This window comes from Pipistrellus hanaki (genome assembly GCF_964339955.1).
Source record: "Pipistrellus hanaki genome assembly, chromosome: 2".
Taxonomy (NCBI): domain Eukaryota; kingdom Metazoa; phylum Chordata; class Mammalia; order Chiroptera; family Vespertilionidae; genus Pipistrellus; species Pipistrellus hanaki.
The window spans coordinates 42,565,416-42,585,879 of NC_140504.1; the positions used below are offsets into that span (position 1 = coordinate 42,565,416).

Below are 20,464 nucleotides of genomic sequence, written 5' to 3' on the forward strand. Positions count from 1 at the left end.
CATTGCTATATTTATATTTCCTTTCGCTGCTGGGCTTTGAGAAGTACCCTTCATAGCTTTCCTTTGAAATTCCTTTATTAATACTCTTCCTTTTAAAATATATATATATATATTTAGTCTAGATCTAGATCATCTGCTGTTTACAGAAGGCTCTTGTGTCCGGTATTTCACTAGCTCCTCATAAGCTCCTATGAGGTAAACAGAGCAGATTTTGTCTTCATTTTACAAATGAGGAAATTAAGGCCCAGTTGAGTTCTGAAAGGCCTTGGTCTAAGTACTTTCAGAGAAGACATGTAACTAATCCCCTTTTCATCAGAAAGTGAGGCAGACATTTTCAAAGACAGAGATCCCGGAGAAATTGTGTTTGTTCTCTCGTGTTCATGATGACCACTGCAACCAGGATTTTGGATTTCCCTCCAAAATCCAGCTGTAGTCTGCCAAAATGCATAACATTTGGGGGTCACTGATTCTTGTTCCTATTTTAAACTATATGAGGTTTGTGTATTTCATGACCTTTGGATTCTGACCTTCTTATTTAGGGAACTGCAACTTTAAGATGTTTTGTTAGGACTTGAATCCAAGTAAATTCCCTCCTGAGTACAAATACTCATAATATTGTGAATGTTAGAGCTTGATGGGACTTTTATCCACCTAGCCTTCTTTTTTTAAATTTTAAGTTAAATTTTTTAAAAATATTATTATATTGATTTTTTACAGAGAAGTAGGGAGAGGGATAGAGAACTAGAAACATCGATGGGAGAGAAACATCGACCAGCTGCCTCCTGCACACCCCCTACTAGGGATGTGCCTGCAACCAATGTACATGCCCTTGATTGGAATTGAACCGGGGACCTTTCAGTCTGCAGGCCAACACTCTATCCACTGAGCCACACTGGTTTTGGCAAGCCACCTTCTTCTTCTCCTTCTTCTTCCTCTTCTTCTCCTTCCTCTTCTCCTTCCTCTTCTTCTTCCTCTTCTCCTTCTTCTTCTTCTTCTTCTTCTTCTTCTTCTTCTTCTTCTTCTTCCTTCTTCCTTCTTCCTTCTTCCTTCTTCCTTCTTCCTTCTTCCTCCTTCTCTTCTTCTTCTTAACAAAAACCGAAAACAAAACACATATTCTTTTATTGATTTCAGAGAGGAAGGGAGAGGGAGAGATATACACTTCAATGATGAGAGAGAATCATTCCATTGATTTTTAGAGAGAGTGGAAGGGAAGGGAGAGGCAGGGAGAGACAGAGAGAGACATTAATGTGAAAGAGACATATTGAATGGTTGCCCCCTGCATATGCCCAACCAGGGTTAGGGATCGAGCCTGCAACTGAGATAGGTGCCCTTCACTGGAATCAAACTTGGGACTCTTCAGTCAGAGGACCAAAACTCTGTCCACTGAGCTAAACTGGTTAGGGCCATCTAGCTTTCTTAAGAAAGTGTGACTAGTTTGTGATAGAGCTGAGGCTAGAATGTTGAGATCAGATGATGAGGCTTCTTCTTGGCTTGCTCCCTCACATTTTGTACTTCCCTGTCATAGCCTGCCTCTTCCCACCAGACTTGGGCCTCTGAGAAGGTGGCCCTGCATTGTCTCTGTGCATGGCTCTGCTCCCTAGTGATGATCAGATGCATAGGCACTTAGGTTTTGTTTGCACAAGAAATTATTTGAACCTGTATCTTGTTGATAACATGGCAAAATAGAGTTTAAGGATGTTGACACGGTTTTGTTTTGGGAAACAAATCATTTTAGTTTGGGCAGAAAGGATTTAATACACAATGTTAAGTGATTAAAAAGAAAATGGAAGGAGTATATAGACCAGATTTAAGGCTAAGCTTTCAGTAATGAATACCAGAATCACAGAGAGTTACTACCTTTTCCACAATCAGCATAGCAGGGAATCATGAGGCTAAGACACAGCTGAATACAGCACTGTACTTGTTTACCAGAGATGAAGAAGCCACGATTATGAAAGTAGTAACTGGACCATGAGACATGAACTAGCTACTCCCTCTGCTGCAGCTATTTCTTGACAACCATAAGGCTGAATACTGCATGTGGGAATGTGGATACAAAACAATCCCTATTCTCCATGGCCATTCTTCCAGCAGAAAACAACTCAAGTATGGGAACATGGCCTCCATTTTACTTTTGTCTCCCAAATCTCAAGTGAGCACATTTATTTTGGCAGAATCTCTTCTGCAATCAAACGCTACCAGCAAGGAGGCTTCTGCAATATGGCAATTTTGAGTGCTGATCCACCATATCCTGTCTTCCAAAAAGGCTCTGTGTGTAGTAGATACTAAATTGAGGGCAGATTTACAATTATGTTCTATTAGCTCTCTATTTGTCAGAGCAATTAATTACATAACAGAAGGGAATACAATGGCTTTACTTTAGGGATTCCCTAAGGGGAATTTCTATTTATCAGTAAAAATGCCATAAGAAGGGAAGAAACTGTGTTGGGAGAGTATTCTAAACTGTTTTGGTTTCAAACATCTTGGAAAGTACTAGAAGGAGGCATGCAATATTATGATATAAATGCTGTTGAGAGTTTCATCTTTGGCAAGGGCTGTCAACTTTCCATTTTGTATGCACTCCTCCTACTCTCATCCAGCCACTGCGGAATAAATATTTAGAATTTGTAGTGGAAATAAATATAACATAGTTTTATAAAATAAATTAAATAGGCATATAGCTTATGGGCTTGCATTGAGTTATTTTGACTTCATCTCCTTTAACTCTTTGGTAACCCTTATTTGGAAATGAAAATTAATTATGAATAAATCCTTTCCACCTTTACTCTGGTACCATAGTGAAAAAAAGCTGGATACATTTTATTTCTGTTTTGTTGTCCACTTCCTTATGTTCCTGTTCCAAATGAAGAATCAGACAAAACCTGCCATCCTTCTACTTGCAATCAAGTAGACATGATACAATCACTGGTGAGACTGAGGAGGTAGGAGATGAGTAGATAGGTGGCAAAGACATACTTGAAGTAAACAATCTGATTTTCCTAGAAAAGACAATACTCCCTGATTCAGGAGAAAGAGACTGAGTATGTAGAGTAGTTTCTACTAGCTTATGCTCAATTTCTTTTGTGTTTTGCATCCTTCTTCTCCTGTGGAATCATTCATCCCTGCTCCATGGGCAGCATATACTTCTGGAGCAGGGACACCTCCAAAGCCTCTACTTCCCACTGTATAGTATGCTGCTCTTTGAGCAACTGCAGTTTTTTTTTTTTTTTTTTTTTTTTTTTTTATATATATCTTTATTGATTTAAAGGAGGAAGGGAGATGGAAGGAGAGATAGAAACATCAATGATGACTGAGAATCATTGACTGGCTACCTCTTGCACATCCCCTACTGGAGATCATGCCCACAACCCAGTCATGTGCCTTTGACTAGAATCAAACCTAGAATCCTTCAGTCTGCAGGCTAACACTATTCTATGAGCCAAACTAACTAGGTAATACAGTGTTAATTCAATGTGCCAGAGGTCTTTGGCTTTGGAAGAGGATCCAAACATAGCAAAGATTCTCTTGGATTCAGTGACCAAAACCTCATTATCACAGTGTTATAAGTAAAGTGACTATATACATTATAATACAAACTGGGACACTTATGAGAGTGAGAAGAGGCACTGTTAATAATCACACCAAAACAGCAGGCATAAATTAGATGTGTGGTCACCTTAATTATAAGGAACTGTAGCGAACATACTTGAAATAGGAGCAAAAATAATTCAGAAGCAGAATTTACCTCTTTGTATTCCAAATACTTGAGTTACCTTATCTCTTATTTAATAATCACTTGCTAGGCACTTACGATAGGATAGACCCTGCTTTAAATAGGCATTAGGAAAAAAAAAGACACCATGTTTGTTCTTTCCTTATTTACTTAATATCACTGTTGTGATATTTTAGAGCAGCTGGTGTTCAACTGGCTTATAGCTTACCCATTATAGGAAGACAAGGGGAGTACTATCAGCCCTTTCAACCAACGGTGGGTGGAAGATATTTTAAAAAAGACTGTGCTGTTGTTGAACAATGTAAAGACTTTTTCGTTTATGATTCCCTAGACAATACGTATAACAAGGATTTACATATTATTTACATTATATAATGTATTATAAGTAATCCAGAGAATATTTGAAGTATACAGGAGTATGATCATAGGTTATATGCAAATACTATGCATTTTTAATATAAGGGACTTGAACATCTGTGGATTTTGGTATCTGAGTGGGGGAACCTTGGAACCAATTCCCTTAGGATGACAGTAATGCATTTTCTACTTCCCCTACAAGTGAAAAGTATTCTGCCACAGGATGAAAATTTAAATAAAGTCTGAGGAACGGTTTTATCAATTCATCTATTTTATTCTTGGGGTTTGGGGGAAGATTTGGCATGAAGAAACAGTTTTGTACTAAAGCAATGTTTGAAAATGATTGGTTTGAGATTTTAAATTTTATTTTATTGTCTTGAAGCTCTAAGACTAGTTAAATAGAAGGGAAAAATGGATGTTTAAAACTTGGAACAATGGAAAATAAACTGAATAGGAAATTATCTTAAACACCTGGAGGGCAGCTCTATATGAGGGATTATGATTACAGAGGGTGCTTCTCATAGGAATACAGGTTTCAGCTACACATAACATTTTAGCAGCTACAACTTTTCTGCCTTGGAAGGGGCTGTCTTGTGAAGTTATGAGCTCCTGGTCATTGGATATATACAAGCAAACTTACAGATGGTGGTTAAATGTCAACTTAATCTCCTCATTAGAAGAAAAGCCTTCATTAATGATTTGGCTATTAAACTTCTCTATTGGTGACTGTGATGTCTTTAGCTACTACCTTAAAAATGGCTACAGTAAATGTATGTTTTGTTTCCCAAGGATATTAGCCAATTCAGTACATTCTTCACACATTGCGTTGTCTTTTTTGCATGGTGGTCAATAATTGGTAAAAATGCAGAAGGTACAACACCCAAACTCTCATCGAGATAAATTTAAAAGAAAATAACATTCACTGATGTCATTCTGAAACTGATCTGAAACTGCCTGGCTTGCTTTCACGCAGCTGCTATTGGTCATTGCATATAGTTTTTGTCTCTGTTTCAAAATCTTGAAATAAAAGGGAACAACTTCCAATATGAATCAAGAAAAGGATCACCAGTTAAAAATTATTTCAATTGTTTTGCTATTAAATGTGAAATTGCAAAACTAGCTTCTCTTACATAATGTGAATTTATAACACATTCTGATGAGAAGCTAGTCTGTTTTTAATACCATTTCAGATACTGAGAAATTTCTCAGGCTCTTGGATTGGTGTTAAAACAATTTTTTTTTTTTAATTTTAAAACATATAAGGCAGGAAGTGGAATATCTTTGTTTTCTAAACTAGTATTCTCATGGTCATAAAGACTAAAAATTTCTCTTCTCTCCCTTTTTATTTTTCTAATATCTGGGCATTTTTATTTAACAATGTCATTATACTTTAATCTTAGGAAGAAGAAAATTTTGGGTTTAACAACAATTTAATGTGGAAATTAAGTATTAGAGAAACAAAGATTAAAGTGGAAACTTTAATTTATAATAATATCATTACATGAATTCAATAGCATTGTTCAAATTGCAGTGTCCAAACTCTATGGATTGGCAATAAACAAGTTTATAACCAGTGGTTGTGGCAAAAGAGTACAAACTGCACAGTTGACAGGTGACAGTCTTATACGCAACATGATGTTCAAAAGGTTGAAATCTAATAGTTAGCTCTATTTATTGTCATTATGATTGCTCTTAGCAATTTATGTAGCCTGAATAAACATTGCTTCACAGAGTCACATGTAGTATTGTCAGATATAAATATGGCCTGAGAGTTGTCAAAAGTGGTCTCATTTGCTCTAGCCAGTTTGACTCAGTCAATAGAGCATCATCCCATGGACTGAAGCGTCCTGGTTTGATTATGGTCAAGGGCTTATACCTTACCTTAACAGGCTCCTTTTCCACCCAGGTAAGGGAGCATGTGTGAGGCAATAGATGTGTCTCTTTCACATCAATGATTTTCTTTCTCTCTCCCTCCCTTTCCCTTCCAATATATCTAAGAGTTAATGGAAGATCTTTATCTGACCCTCAATTTTGAATGAGATCTCTGCTGTGTAGAGTAATCTTGGTTATAGGTTCTTCCTATTTATTACTTTGAATATTTCTTGCTACTCCCTTCTGGCCTGCAAAATTTCTATTGAGAAATCAGCTAACAGTCCTATGGGCACTCCCTTGTATATAACTATTTTTCTCTTGCTGTTTTAAAGATTCTCTCTTTATCTTTAACCATCACCAGTATTTCATGAAATGTTGAAGGGTATTCTTTAAGAAGAGAATGAAGAAGAAAAAAAGATAAAAATTATGAGCAATAAAATTGCAATACATATCTATTAACAATTGAATCTAAAAATCAAAATAAACAAATAAGAAATTTAATGAACAAAATAAACTGGTGAATAAAATGGAATCATAGGCATGGACACATGGAACAGATTGATGAATCTCAGAGGGAAGCAGGTTGGGGGATGAAAAGAGATTAACCAAAGATCTTATCTATGGGCACAGACAGTAGGGAGGTGAAAGCCTGGTTTGGGGTGGGAACAATGTGGAGGGGGGCAATGGGGAGAATAAGACGGACATCTATAATATTCTAAAAAATTAAGATTTTAAAAATAAAGGGAAAAAAAGAAAAATAAATAGAGAATCAATGGAAAAATACCTTCGTGTGAGGATAAAAAAAAAAGTGGACTCATTCATTGAAGACATAATTAAATATTTCTAGTTTTGCAAATTATATCTAAAATATAATTAGTTTTCTGTTGTTTTGTTTACTTTTACTGGAGTACCAATATGAATTTGCAATAAAGGAAATATAAACAAAATTATTAAAAATTAAAATCCATTAAAACATTCCTCATGTGCTAATGAAATATTATGGCCTGTCTAATGGGTGCAACAGACTTGCAAACTAATGACTAAAATTCAGTGTTTGTGTGTTTAAATACAAGTTTGAACAAGCTGTCAGGGGAATTCAGACAAGTAAGCAGCAATTAACTCGTGGACTTACCCACTTCGCGGTAGGTTTGGAATGGGAAAATTCCAGATATCACCAAAGAGATTACCAGACTTCATAAGAGATTATGTTGGCAATTTTCCCCACTGTCACATTTTTATCCTATTGGATGGGTAATATATAAACCAGGAGTTTAAAATCCTTATGATTTGGAAACTTGTCTTTATAAATCCAGATTTCCACTTTAATAAGTAGATGTTCTGAGGTCAAAGAGCTCAAGGTATCATTTGCCTCTTTCTCTTGGCTTTCTACAGAAAAATTATCTGTTGTTAGAATCAGAGATATAAAAGAAAACTTATTCAAAATACTTTTTTTTTTTTTTAAAGCATAGCACATCCTGCAGACTAGCCATACCACTGTGGAGCATAAATGTTATTGCAAGAGGGATGTTAAAGATCATCTTCTTAATGTTTATAATTTTAGAGCTGGAGAAATGGAGTCTAGAGAGGATAAACATTTTCTTGGTCACTCAGTCAGGTAGAACCATTGCTGTTACATGTGACCCAGAGTGCAAGATTGGGATCACATGGTTTCTGTGTTGATTTTTAATGACATGGTTGCTGACTCTTTCGGGAGAGAAACTCTTTACTCCTTGTTCATTTCAGTGACTTTTACCTACTCTTTTTAGTTGTTGTCCAACAATCAATACAATTACTAGCTTTTTTAGTGAAACTTTTTTTACTGCTAACATATTTTGGAAGAATAACTGTGTTTGAATCCTGCCTCTGATATGCACCTAGCTTCTTTGATAAACCACTTCAGCTTCTCTAAAGATATTCCTTCTAATTTGAATATTTTTGATTTTTGAATATTCAAATTAGAAGGAATAAATTAATTCCTAAGATTTTTCTTTCAACTGGGACTCTATGACCTCCTGGCATTGAATATCTTGTCCTGGCTGTTGGCATCAAGTCTCTTTTCTCCCATGGCTGATGGGAGCTGTGGCCACACTGACCAATTGGTTAGTCATGGGTTTAGTTCCATTCTCTCCTTTACCTTTTCCTGAGGGTCTGGACTTTCTGGTATTGTTTTCCTGTCAGAATTGATTGTTTCCCTTTCTTTTCTTTCTTTCTTTCTTTCTTCCTTTCTTTCTTTCTTTCTTTCTTTCTTTCTTTCTTTCTTTCTTTCTTTCTTTCTTTCTTTCTTTCTTTATTGATTGTTTCCTTTTCATCTGACATTCTGAACCTGAGGTGACAGTGCAGTGTGGAGCTATGGCTTTAATTTTGCTTTTCTTCTTTATCAGAGGCAATGGTTTAGCTCTGATGTCTCTCTGCCTTGATGCTTCTTAGTTTGCCTGGGATCTTCAAATGTAGTTCTCAATCAACAGTATTACCACTATTGAGGATTGTGCCTTTAGCTTTAACCTGCATTCATATTTATTTTGTGCAAGGCAGATTCTTATCCTACACTCTATACTCCATGGTCAGCGGGACTCCTAGAAGTTCAGGTATTTTTGTAAGAAACCTCAGCCCACTCAACTTTTAGACTTGTAGGAGGAATCCTGGAGCATGGGAGTTGGAAGAAATGGTAGCAGGCATCTAATGTTTAGTATACAGAGATACTGAGATTCAAGGGGTTCTAGGGAATAAAATCATAGAGCCTACTGGTGACTGAGCTAGAAATTGCACCAAAGTCTATTGCATCTAAGTCGCGGGCTTTTTCCAGTATTTCCAACTGTCTCTCAGATAGTCTATATAAAGGTTTGGCATTTCTGCAGAGTTGTTCTCTAGTCACCCCGTCTGAGTAATGCCAGCTGTCCATGCAGAGTGGGGCACTTAGCCAGTGCTGGGCCAAAGCTGCCTGGAAAGAGAAATCGAATGAATACATTGACATTTTCAGCCATGGCAGTTTCTGGTGTGCCCTTCTGGCTCTCATCTGACCTGGTGCATCAGGCAGGAGTGATTACATTTGTTGTTCAACTAACAATTGTGTGTAATTTTCAGCCTGCCTTATTCTTTAACGGTATCTTCCCACGCTTCCATCACTTGCCAGGGCATATTTGCTTCATAATTACACTGGTAGGGACTTACCTGCATCTTTTGGAAAATATTTGCCTAAAGTACTTATTTCCTCGTGCATAATAAATCTTGATTGATACCTTGGTAATCTCTGGGATCAATCTAAAATTCTGTCCCACCATGGGGCAGATTGAAAAGTCAAGGAAGCTGGTGACAAAAAAACAAAGAAAGAAAAAGAGAAACAAAAACCCGTGCTTCCTCTCTGATGAGGTAAGAAAAGTAGAGAGGATTTGGAACCTCCATAGATGACTTTTGATTTGTGGGCGCTTGTTTTATAGTCAGGCTCTTTAATAGAATCGTAAGAGTGTGTGAGTAGAGATGCCATTGTACTCATCTAAACCCACCACTTCATTTTCAATGTTCTTTTCAGAGAAGGACACTATGACCACTGAGAACAAAGGTTGAAATCTGACCTCATGGTATATCTAAGACTCTAAGCTGAGTCTGAATTTAGAAGATCAGGCATCCTTTAGCTGAATACCAAGATGTAGCAAAGGATAGATTGCTATAGACTACATAGGAAAAACACACTGTATCATATATTTTTTAAAAAATTATTATATATTTTTTATTTTTTTCAGATTTTTTAAAATTAAATTATTATATGTTGTATCATATTAATAGATTGATTAGAGTACAGTTTTGGAATTCTAGGTAGGTAATAGTTTGCTATAAAGTGTAAAGATAGTGAAAAAAAATCAAAGTTATAGGAAAGTGTTATTTAAATCTTAATTGCTTATTTAAATGAAACTTTTGCTAAGGGACATGAATTCTAAACTTTAGTCTGCCATCAACTAATTCTGATGTTTAATAACTCAGCCCCTCATTTTTTCTATCATTAATAGTGATAAAATACATGTGCTTTTCTTTAGTATCATTAATTGATTCAACAAACACTGACTAAGAGTCAGGTCTTGGTTTAATTGCCAATGGAAATTTAGGGACTAACACAGCATGATTTAAATATTATTGTAAATGCTTAAATTCAGTTATTCTCAGCCCTTGGAGGGGAATATATATGTGTGTGTGTGTGTGTGTGTGTGTGTGTGTTCCCCAGATAAGAATAGTAAATGGACAATTTTGAAAACTGCTATTTCAAGCTTATAGCACTTGGTGTTAGATGACACCATGTAATGGTTGGTTGTTTTAAAATTTTGATGAACTAATTAAATGTTTAAAGAAGAGGACAATATTGATTTTAGGAAAGAAGGAAAACTTGTGCCAATACTAGTTAGTTCTATTTATGTGGCTAACAATGAGGACAGTAACTTGGTATCTCTAGGGAGGTTTAGTAGCTTGTTAGTATTTAATGTCACTTTACCAGTGGCCCAACATTTTCCCATCTGTAGAGGAAGAGTCTTGGTTACCATTTGGCCTTTTGTAGTCTTTTGTGTTTTGTTGTGCCTTTTTATTTATTTATTTATTTATTTATTTATTTATTTATTTATTTATTTTATGGTCAGACTGTTAACTTTATCAGTTTGTGATCCTGTGGCTAATGATGGTTTAAGTTTGATGGAATAGAATAGAGAAGATATTATGGCAGTAAGATTCAGGAGCTGGGAATAGAGATAAGAACAAAATCTATTTCTAACGAATGGCTTCCTTTGGATTGTGGTGTTTTTTCAACAAATAGAAGAGTGGTACCATGGTAAAAGACTATGGATTTGTGGTTGAACATCCATGTCCAAGCTTTAGTTTTGATATTTGAGCACATTAATTCTTAAAGCTTTAGTTTTCAGATTTGATAAATGTGAATAATGATATAATATAATGGCTATAAGGATTATGTGGCCATTAGTAAATCACTAAGCCTATAAGTAAGTCCTTAGTAAACATTTGCTATTTATTGTCAGTCTGTGGTGTTCTTGTACCTGCTGAACAACGAGGAAGAGACAGAGGAGCAATAGAGAGGGTAATAATGGAAACTTCTTTAGTTCTTCTTAATGTATTTGCATTTAACTACAGTTCCTGAAAGACCAGTGCTTGGGTGTCCCAGCTCCCTGGCTTCCTTAAATAACAGGCATCTTGCTGAGCGAACTGCCTTCTCTCTCTCTTTTCATGTTTGTGTATTTTCAGAGCTTCTGTGGAGATCTTCCTTTTCACTTCTTGCTTTCATAATGATTATAAACTTAGAGTGAAACTGATCTAGAACTGGAGGAAGTAAGAGTAGGGTAAGTTTTGGTCCAGCAAAACCAGTTCTCACCACAGCTTCTTTGTATTTACATTGGGTGTCTCTTTGAGAAGCTAAGAAATCCCAACTGATATGTTCTAGTTTATTCCTTCACCAAACTTGTGAGGCTCTCTCAAACCCAGTTGCCAAAATGAAGGGCTATAATGAAGATTTCAGAGGGGAAAAAAACAACACACTATATAATATTAGAGCTGATTGGGACTTTACTGACATTCATTTTGCAAATCAGTATTGTTTTTTATTGAAGGTCATTCTGGCAGAACTGAGACTAGAACTGGGGTAATAAAGACTCTATCCTATTTGTTGCCTTCCTTGGATCCATCCTGCATGGATTGATGTTCCTTACCTACAGTTTTTACTCTTATTACATTCCTGTTCAAAGATAAAAGTTCTAGCTTCTCATTTCTCTATATAAGACTTTTCATGCACAAGCTCATTTTATCTTCCAAACCTTTTCCCTAAGTATTCTCCATGAGTCCTTCATTTTAGTACAAGTGAGCTTCTCCTTGCCTCACAAAAATGCCTTGTTTCTTCCCTGAGTTCACTGTATTTCCAGGCGTTATCCCCGTTGCTCCATTTACCTTTTAGAACCATCCAGCTTTTAAAGTCTTTGTTAAGGGCTACCCCTGTCAACCATGTGCTGGCTCCTGCGACATACCTTGATTTTTTTTTTTGTATGCTTTATGATTTTTGTCTTTCTCTTGCTACGTATATAAATATATCTCCCTCAGGTAGGCTTTAAGCTTCTTGAGAACAGGATGAAATATGATTCACTTGAATATGGGATGAAAATTTGACTTATCTCAAGCTGAAGGGCCAGGCACAGAAATATATTCATTTATTAAATTAACAGACATTTGTTTTTGAGTACCTATCATGTATTAGGCCCTGGGATTAGAGAATGATAATTACTTCTCCTCTCAAGGATTCGATAATTTATTTTGAGATGCAGAGGAACAGAGAGGCAGAGTGATGTGTGATGAGTGTGGCAACAATGTAGTATTCCAGGTGCCATGGGAGTGAAGTAAAAGGGTGTGTAACTTGAACTGGAGGATGGAGAACAGGGATTATGTCTTTAAGGACTAATAAGAAGTGATGCTCAGGATCTAAATAATGCATCATAGATAGACATTTTTTATTAGAGAGTTAGCTTAGTTGAAAGGGAACAGAGATAAAACCCAAGTATTCAGTAGAATTTCCAGAAGAATATAAGTGCTGAGAAATGACCCCAAAAGAAGCATAACACCTATACAATTATAGAACTTATTGGAAATATGACTAAGATCTATTATTTAAGAAATTGTTATATCTAGATGACTTTTCAGTGAAATTTGATAAACCTTTAAAGATCACATGATTTCATTCTCATCATTAAACTAATATAAAGAGTAGAAAAGGATGAAAAACCCTCATATCTAAACTTAGAATAATAAGTAAAGCAAGTAGAGGAAGACACTACAGAACAATCTTACTTATGATTATATGTACAAAAACAAGTAAAAGATATCCTTTTAATTCATTGACACATCAAAACACTGCAACTGAGAATGAGTAGGATTTTTTCTAGCAGTGCAAAGCTGGTTCAATTTCTGGAAATTGAGCAATATGATTTGGTATATTGCTAAATTAAGGAAGGTAAAAAGAGATGATATACTAGTGGATGTTAAGAAGGTAATAGATTATAGAAAGGGATGAGTAACCAAGGAGATAAGTATTCATTCACTTAGCCATTCATGCATAGCATATTTTCTAAGAGCTTCCTAACTAGGCAGCCCTGGAATAGTGAGACCACTCAGGAACTTGTAGCTTATTAAAACAGATCACCAGGTGAAAAAATAGCTCCTGTGGACTGTTATAAGTATGAAACGAATACTAGAAGATCCTAGAATTAAGCTACTCATTTTGGGGATCAATTTTTATAGCATCAGAGACTTTTGAGCTGGGTCAAGATTTAAAAAGATCAGCCAAAACTGGTTTGCTCAGTGGCTAGAGTGACAGCCTGCGGACTGAAGGGTTCCAGGTTCAATTCCTGTCAGGGGCATGTGCCTTGGTTGCAGTCACATCCCTAGTAGGGGGTGTGCAGGAGGTAGCTGATGGATGTTTCTCTCTCATCGATATTTCTAACTATCTTTCTCCCTTCCTCTCTGTAAAAAAATCAATAAAATATATTTAAAAAATTATCAGTAGAAAGTAAAGGCAGTAAAATGACATTGTAGCAGTGAGCACAACATGAGCAAAGTTCAGAGTTATGAACATTCATTATAAATCCTGGAAATGGTGTCACTGGGCCACTATTGACATTCTGAAGAATGATAGGAGAAGATGCTGTGAAGATCATCTGCAACAGAGACTTGGCCAGAGTTGGCCAGATTCTGAGGAAGTGGAGCCTCCATGGTGAGGGAATTACATGGTGCTGTGGAAGGCAGAAAAGATGGTGGAGTCAGTGGTTTCCATATAGATGCTTAAATTTACATTGTTCATACTCTCCCAGAAGTATTCCACAGTCAGCTGACAATGTGGGATTGCTCTGGAAATGTGCTTCTTTGCTTTTAATATCATTGCATCCTATATTAACCCATTATTTAAAACTTTCCATTTTAAAATAACTTTAGAATTATAGAGAAGTGACAAGGATGATATTAACCCACTTAAAAATGTACAAATAAAAGTTATACTACAAAACTGCACTGTGCATTAAAATTCCCAAACCTTTATATAACTTTACTTGTTCCCCACTTTTACTCACTTGAGTCATGTTGAAAGCAGAACAGACTCTCTTATCCATTTTAAGTAGAAGACTGAGAATCAATGTAAAAATTAAAGTAAATAGCCGAAACCGGTTTGGCTCAGTGGTAGAGCATAGGCCTGCGGACTGAAAGGTCCCAGGTTCAATTCCTGTCAAGGGCATGTACCTTGGTTGCAGGCACATCCCGGCAGGGGGTGTGCAAGAGGCAGCTGGTCGATGTTTCTCTCTCATTGACGTTTCTAGCTCTCTATCTCTCTCCCTTCCTCTCTGTAAAAAATCAATAAAATATATATTTTTAAAAATTAAAGTAAATAAAAACCAAAATTAGTGTTTCTCAACCCTGAGAGATGGGTGTGGCTTTGGTCTTTTTTTTTTCTCTTTCTTTTCTTTTAATATCAAATGATTCTAAATATGCATCTAGGTTTAAGAACCATAAGTAAGCCAGCTGTTCTAGGGAGTTTTTCTCCATCGGTTTTATACTAGGCCTTGTGATGATGATACTAGGCCTAGGGATTTGCAAATAATACTCCCTGCATTCCCAGGGACTCACCTTTTAGTAAATGTATTGATATATGTGCATAGCATGTGCATAGGATACAGGGGGGAAGAGGAAAAGAAAGGCCCTGTAACTAAACTGAAAAGCCAGTGTCTGGCTTCAGTAACATACCTATCTCTTGATTGTCAATTAAAAGTCTTTCTCAATTGATATTAATGTTATTTTCTTTTTTTAAAATCCTCACCTGAGGATATGTTTTTTTAAAATTAATTTTAGATAAAAGGAGAGAGAGAGAGAGAGAGAGAGAGAGAGAGAGAGAGAGAGAGAGAGAGAGAAATATTGATGAATGTGAAAAACATCAATCAGTTGCCTCTTAAATGTGTCCCTATGAGGAATCAAACCCTCAACCCAGCTATGTGCCCTGACCAGGAATCGAACCCACAACCATGGACAAGGTGTATGAATCCATGCTCCAATCAATTGATCCACCCAGCCAGGTCAATGTTGTAGTCTCTTATTGAGAAAATTATACCTCCAACAGTTTGCTCTCTTCCCTCTGAATAGCACTTTACAATATATAAAGCACTTTAATATTATTATCTTTTTTATTGCCATAAAAGCTCAGAGGAGGAGTTGAGGAGGACAAGGTTTTTATCTTAATTTTGAGGGAGTGGAAGTACCTCAGGCACCTGATGGAGCCATTGTGGCTGCTCAAGATCTTGTCACTTATCCTTTGTGACCTGATGCTAACACTCAGGCAGCACTGTACTTTTTCTTTCCCATTTACCCTATCTCCCTATTTCCATGCCATGTGCTGGGGCATTTATTTTTTCCTGCATTTCTATTGCTCGTTGTCTTTACAGACATCTGGAGGTAATCATGTAGTCCTCTCAATTAATTCAGCTCAATTAATAAATTACTGGGTGGATTTGGGATGGGGGCAGGTGAGGGTGCCTTCCGGGCCTTCCTGGGCTGGAGAGCTCTTGCAATCAGGCTTGGAGAGCTTTCCCCAATAGCAGTCACTGAGCTGAGCTCAGCCCCAGCCTGGAGGCTGCCTGCAGGAGTGATTGGCTCACTCTGACATAGGAGGCATCCTTCTTTCCTCACTTGGTGAATTTTAATCTGATTAGAACAGACCTGGTCTAGGCTGGTCTGTCCCCCTCCTAGTGAAGTTTTTCTTAAAGGTCCAGTGTGGTATCAATTTAGCATAGTTCATAGGGCATTTCTTTGTCATGTGGAGCTGACCAGTGCTTTACAGGTATTGAATACTTTGGCCCCTGGCCACTAAGTGCTAATAACAATCCTAGGCATAGTGGCAAGCGGTGTTCTCATCTTCCAAGTTCCAAGTGCCCCTTGTTGGGGGACAGAATTGCACCTGCCAGAGGGACCCTTTTAAAGTTTGTTGCCAAGTACTTTTTATGCCCTGTTTTAAGAATAAACTTTCGAAGGTTCCTTAATGCCTCAACAAGTTTAAGCTCCTCAAGCTTTCAGGCAAAGCTAACTGTGCTCTGGTTTCATTCCACATTTTAGCTCTTTTACTAGCTACTTTTATTTTTTTTATGCCTCCTTTATCCCCACTAAATGTAAGGTCTGTGTACATGTTACTCTGCTAACATTGTTCAGGCCTACCCTCTACTCAGCACTTGGGCTCTGTGTAAAGGTCACTGAGTCAATGAGGTCTTCTGTTGCTAGCAAGGAGTGATCTTATTTTTATTTTTTTGCAGCAACACTTTTTTTTAATCCTCACTTAGATAACTTATCACCTCATTTAGGTACATATCACCATTTAATTGGTGTGATAATTATTTGAATAGATCATTAATAAAAATGAAGCTTTCTTCAACCTTATTGGTATAAGATTCTCTTACCATAGACACTCCTGCAAGTTAGCGATTATTTCTTATTTATATCTGTTGCCTGAGGAGTGTTGGGTACTAACATAGGTACCTTTTAGAAGAGAGGTACTTTTTCTTCTCTTCTTCTTCTCTTCTTTCATCTTCTCTCTCTCTCTCTCTCTCTCTCTCTCTCTCTCTCTCTCTCTCTCTCTCTCTTCTCTCTCTCTCTCTCTCTCTGTCTCTTTCTCTTCTTGTCAGAGAGCTTTCTCAAGATTTTATTGAGTATAGATTAAAATGAAATAACAATGAATTAATGTATGTTGCCTCATTTTCATACTTCCATAAAAAGAATTGAATTTTTTTTTTTTTTAATTTCAGATTCCAACAATGTCTCACCCATCTTGGCTACCACCCAAAAGTACTGGTGAGCCCCTAGGCCATGTGACTGCACGGATGGAGACCACACCTTCCTTTGGGACCCCCAGCATTTCAGTGTCTACACAACAGCCACCCAAAAAGTTTGCACCAGTAGTTGCTCCAAAGCCCAAGTACAACCCATACAAGCAACCTGGAGGTGAAGGTAAGTGTAGGTATTTCAGAATTGGGTAGCCAAAGTGAGAGGGATAACAATATAGTAAAAGTGATTGACAACACAATGAGTTGGATAAAGGTAGCTCAAAGATTTGTTTCTTATAGTTGGTTGACATCTAAGAACACCTAGGAACCATCTAAGCCAACTTTTCTTTTAGGGTGAAAGAGAGTAAGACCTCATATATGGCTATGGTTACACAATGAGTTAGGGCTAGAGCCAAAACTAGGACCCTGCTTTCTTCATTTGTAATTGTTGCATTATCCACCACTTCCTCCCATTGTCCTACAGAAATGTGTCTACCCCCCAGTGGACTTTTCCCCTGGCTATTGGACAAGTGTCTCAAACTGCTGTACTCTAAAGGGAAACCCACATAAAATGAACCTAATAAGACACCTAGAATTGGTTTGCCTCCTGTGGCTATTGTTTTCCTCCTCTAAGCTGCTGTAGGATAGTTATCTAGAGAGCTCTCTGAGATCTGTATTTGTAGAAGCACACTGAGCAATGTGAGTGAACTTGTGTTAGGGGCTTTAATAACAATACATTCAGTTTGCATCAAGTGGAGTTTGGAGATCTATATGAGCTTAGCATACTAGGCATAAAAATATGTGCACATTCAACCTGCTTAACCCCATTGGAAGCACAAATAATGCCATATTGTCTGGATGAAGTTATACCACATTTAGCTAATCAGTGTCAGTAGTTCATCCAAACTCATGAAACAATCTATACTAATAAAAGGGTAATATGCTAATTTTACCAGGAGACTTCCCAGAATATATTCTGGACATTATTCTGGACAAAGCCATGGTGGCAGGGCTGAAGCACAGGGGGTTAGGAGTGATCAAGCCAGGAAAGGAGGGCAGTTGGGGGCGATCAGGTCAGCAGGGGGACAGTTGGGGCTCAGCAGGCTACTTGGGGAGGGTGGAGAGCAGGTTGGCAGGCAGGCAGTTGGGGGTGGCAAACCGGCAGGGGGTGGCAGTTGGGGGTGATCAGCCCAACAGGTTGGGGCAGTTGGGGGAAATCAGGCCAGCGGGGGGGGGGGGGTAATTGGGAGTGATCAAGCCAATGGGGGGCCAGTTAGGCATGATCAGACTGGAAATGGGGTCAGTTTGAGGTGATCAGGCCAGCAGGTAGAGTGGTTAGGGGCAATCAGGCAGGCAGGCAGGTTAGTGGTTAGGAGCCAGTGGTCTCAGATTGTGAGAGGGATGTCTGACTGCCAGCAGATTGGAGAGAGTCCCAGATTGGAAAAGGTGCAGGCTGAGCTGAGGGACATGTGCACAAATTTCATGGACTGGGCCACTAGTGTGTTATAACTAATAAACAGAAGAACATTAGACTTCTGGTTGCTGAGATAAAAGTGGCAGTGAAAGAAGATTCAGCCCCCCTTTCTCTATTTTTCTTCCCTCCCCTTATCCTGATTTTTTTTTTTTAATACCATTTTCTCTTGAGGATGTTTTACTTCTTTCTTAGATTATATTAGTGTTTTTCATATAGCATCTTTGCGTGAAATCCTTTATACTCTGTGATAGAGTTCAGCCTCTCTTTTATCATTTTAGTCCTCTCCCTGCCCCTAGTCAACAACGAGGCAAAGAAAAAGTATTTTAGTTTTGTTAGTATTTTAGGACTGAAGTCAGACCCTGGCCCAGATGACTAGCTGTGTAAGGGAGCTGGGTGCTTTGGCAGATGGTGAGGAGGTCAGGCACCTGCATGCACATGTGAGCTGAGGCTTTGGGTCTTTCGGCATCTTTTTTTCCAGAAAGTGCAATGTCGAGACCATCAGAGAGCTTCTGTGGAAAAACAATAAATGATGCCCTTGGCATTCTGCTATTCCCCACCCCAAGTGCCTGAAGTTACATTGGCCTTGCAGGAGGTTGCGGCTTTGCAGTTAGTTAACCAGGACTCCCTGGAAATGTTTTTCTTCGCCTCATTGTTCTTCAGTGATTGCAGAACTCAGGAATGGGATCTGGAAGAGAATCCCTCCTTCCAAGGACAAGAAGAGCCATATGTTGGCTTTCACATTTTTTTCTTAATGTTCCCCCAAGGGGATTGCTATTTGTCTCCTAACTTTTGGGAAGAGCTAATATGGACGTCCCTCTAATATGAAAGGAATAAAAACAGATTCCCTTATTGAGTAGGAGACAAATGTGTGAAGAAGTCTAAGTGGGTATGGGTATGACATTCGATGCATAAGCAATATAGGGGCAGGTCCTATATTAAGTATTGGTCAATAAATGACATGCAGGTGTCGGAGGAGAGCTGCATATAATGGTCTCCCTTGGACTCCTTCACTCTGAATGCTATGAACTGTGGTGAGTTAGCTCTTGGGTGACTCTCCCTGCCTTGTGCTGCCCCACCTTCTTTTTTTTTTTTTTTTAATATATTTTATTGATTTTTTTTTTTTGCCCCCCTCCTTCCCTCCCACACATCCCCTCCCTCCCCAGAGTTTTGTGTCCATTGGTTGTACTTATATGCATGTATAAAAGTCCTTCGGTTGATCTATTATCTCCCCCAGATCTTCCTCCCCTCCCCGCTGTAATTTGACAGTCTACTTGTTGATATACTGTCTGTATATCTATCTTTTGCCCCACCTTCTTTACTGCACTGTGTGAAATTCACGAACTGTCTCTCTTGTCTCTAGGGACACTGGTGTAATCTCTGATACTCTGCCTCTCTTTGCTCAGCTCTTTGCTTTTTCTTAACATGCCATTCCACACCTTTTATCACTTATCAAAATCTTACTTGAGTCACCTTCTCCAAAAATGTCTAGGCCTGGCCAAGATCAGAAGTAATCATCACTTCCTTCCCTGGGTCCCACTCATGTCTTACTCTGACCATCAAATGTCTACTTTGGTTATTTCTCCTGATCTTACTCTGTCAGACATTGAACATGTAGTCTGTGAGGCACTGTGCTTTTTCATTGTCATTCCATTGCCTTCTCCTATAACCCTATGTAGTAAGTGTCTTTTCGCTTAAAGAAATGTAAGCTTAGAGAGGACAGACATTATTCTGTATGGTTTTGTGGCTACTAAGGTTTTGAAAGGAGACCATTGTCCTTACCCAGCATGCTACATTGCTTATCCTATTCATGGCAAATATGGCACTGAGGCCCCATATGACAGAGATTCTTTCCTGCTTCCTTGTGAGAATGCAAGCTTTGTTTCTTCATTTAAGCAACAAGACATGGTTTCTCACTCGTCCTTATGTTCCTCTTGGCTCTTATTATGCTACTGTGTTTTTAGAAGGAACGATTGTGTATGGTCAAATGTATGTCTGTATGTTCTTATGTATGTATATATTTGGATGGATGGCGGATGGCTGGATGGATGAAGGCAGCACTCAGTGATTTTTTTTTCTACAATAAACAGTTTGGAATATGGGATCCTTATGTGAAGCAGCTCAGTCTCATTTAATTTCTGAAGGTTTGATTCTTTCTTGCAATTCTGCCAATCTCTCTCTCTCTTTTTAATATAACCTTTTTTGAAT

The 20,464-nt window shown here is 37.9% G+C and overlaps 1 protein-coding gene across 5 annotated transcripts in view; it reads left to right on the forward strand.

The window, feature by feature from the left end:
- LPP (LIM domain containing preferred translocation partner in lipoma) overlaps positions 1-20,464 on the forward strand; it is a 636,317-nt gene that overhangs the window by 205,576 nt on the left and 410,277 nt on the right. For all 5 annotated transcript variants that reach the window (XM_084871808.1, XM_084871812.1, XM_084871810.1 and 2 more), the window contains one exon: positions 16,768-16,969. In XM_084871808.1, the coding sequence (XP_084727934.1) occupies positions 16,777-16,969 (193 nt within the window). In that variant the 5' untranslated portion in view covers positions 16,768-16,776. The remainder of the gene's footprint in view (positions 1-16,767; positions 16,970-20,464) is intronic.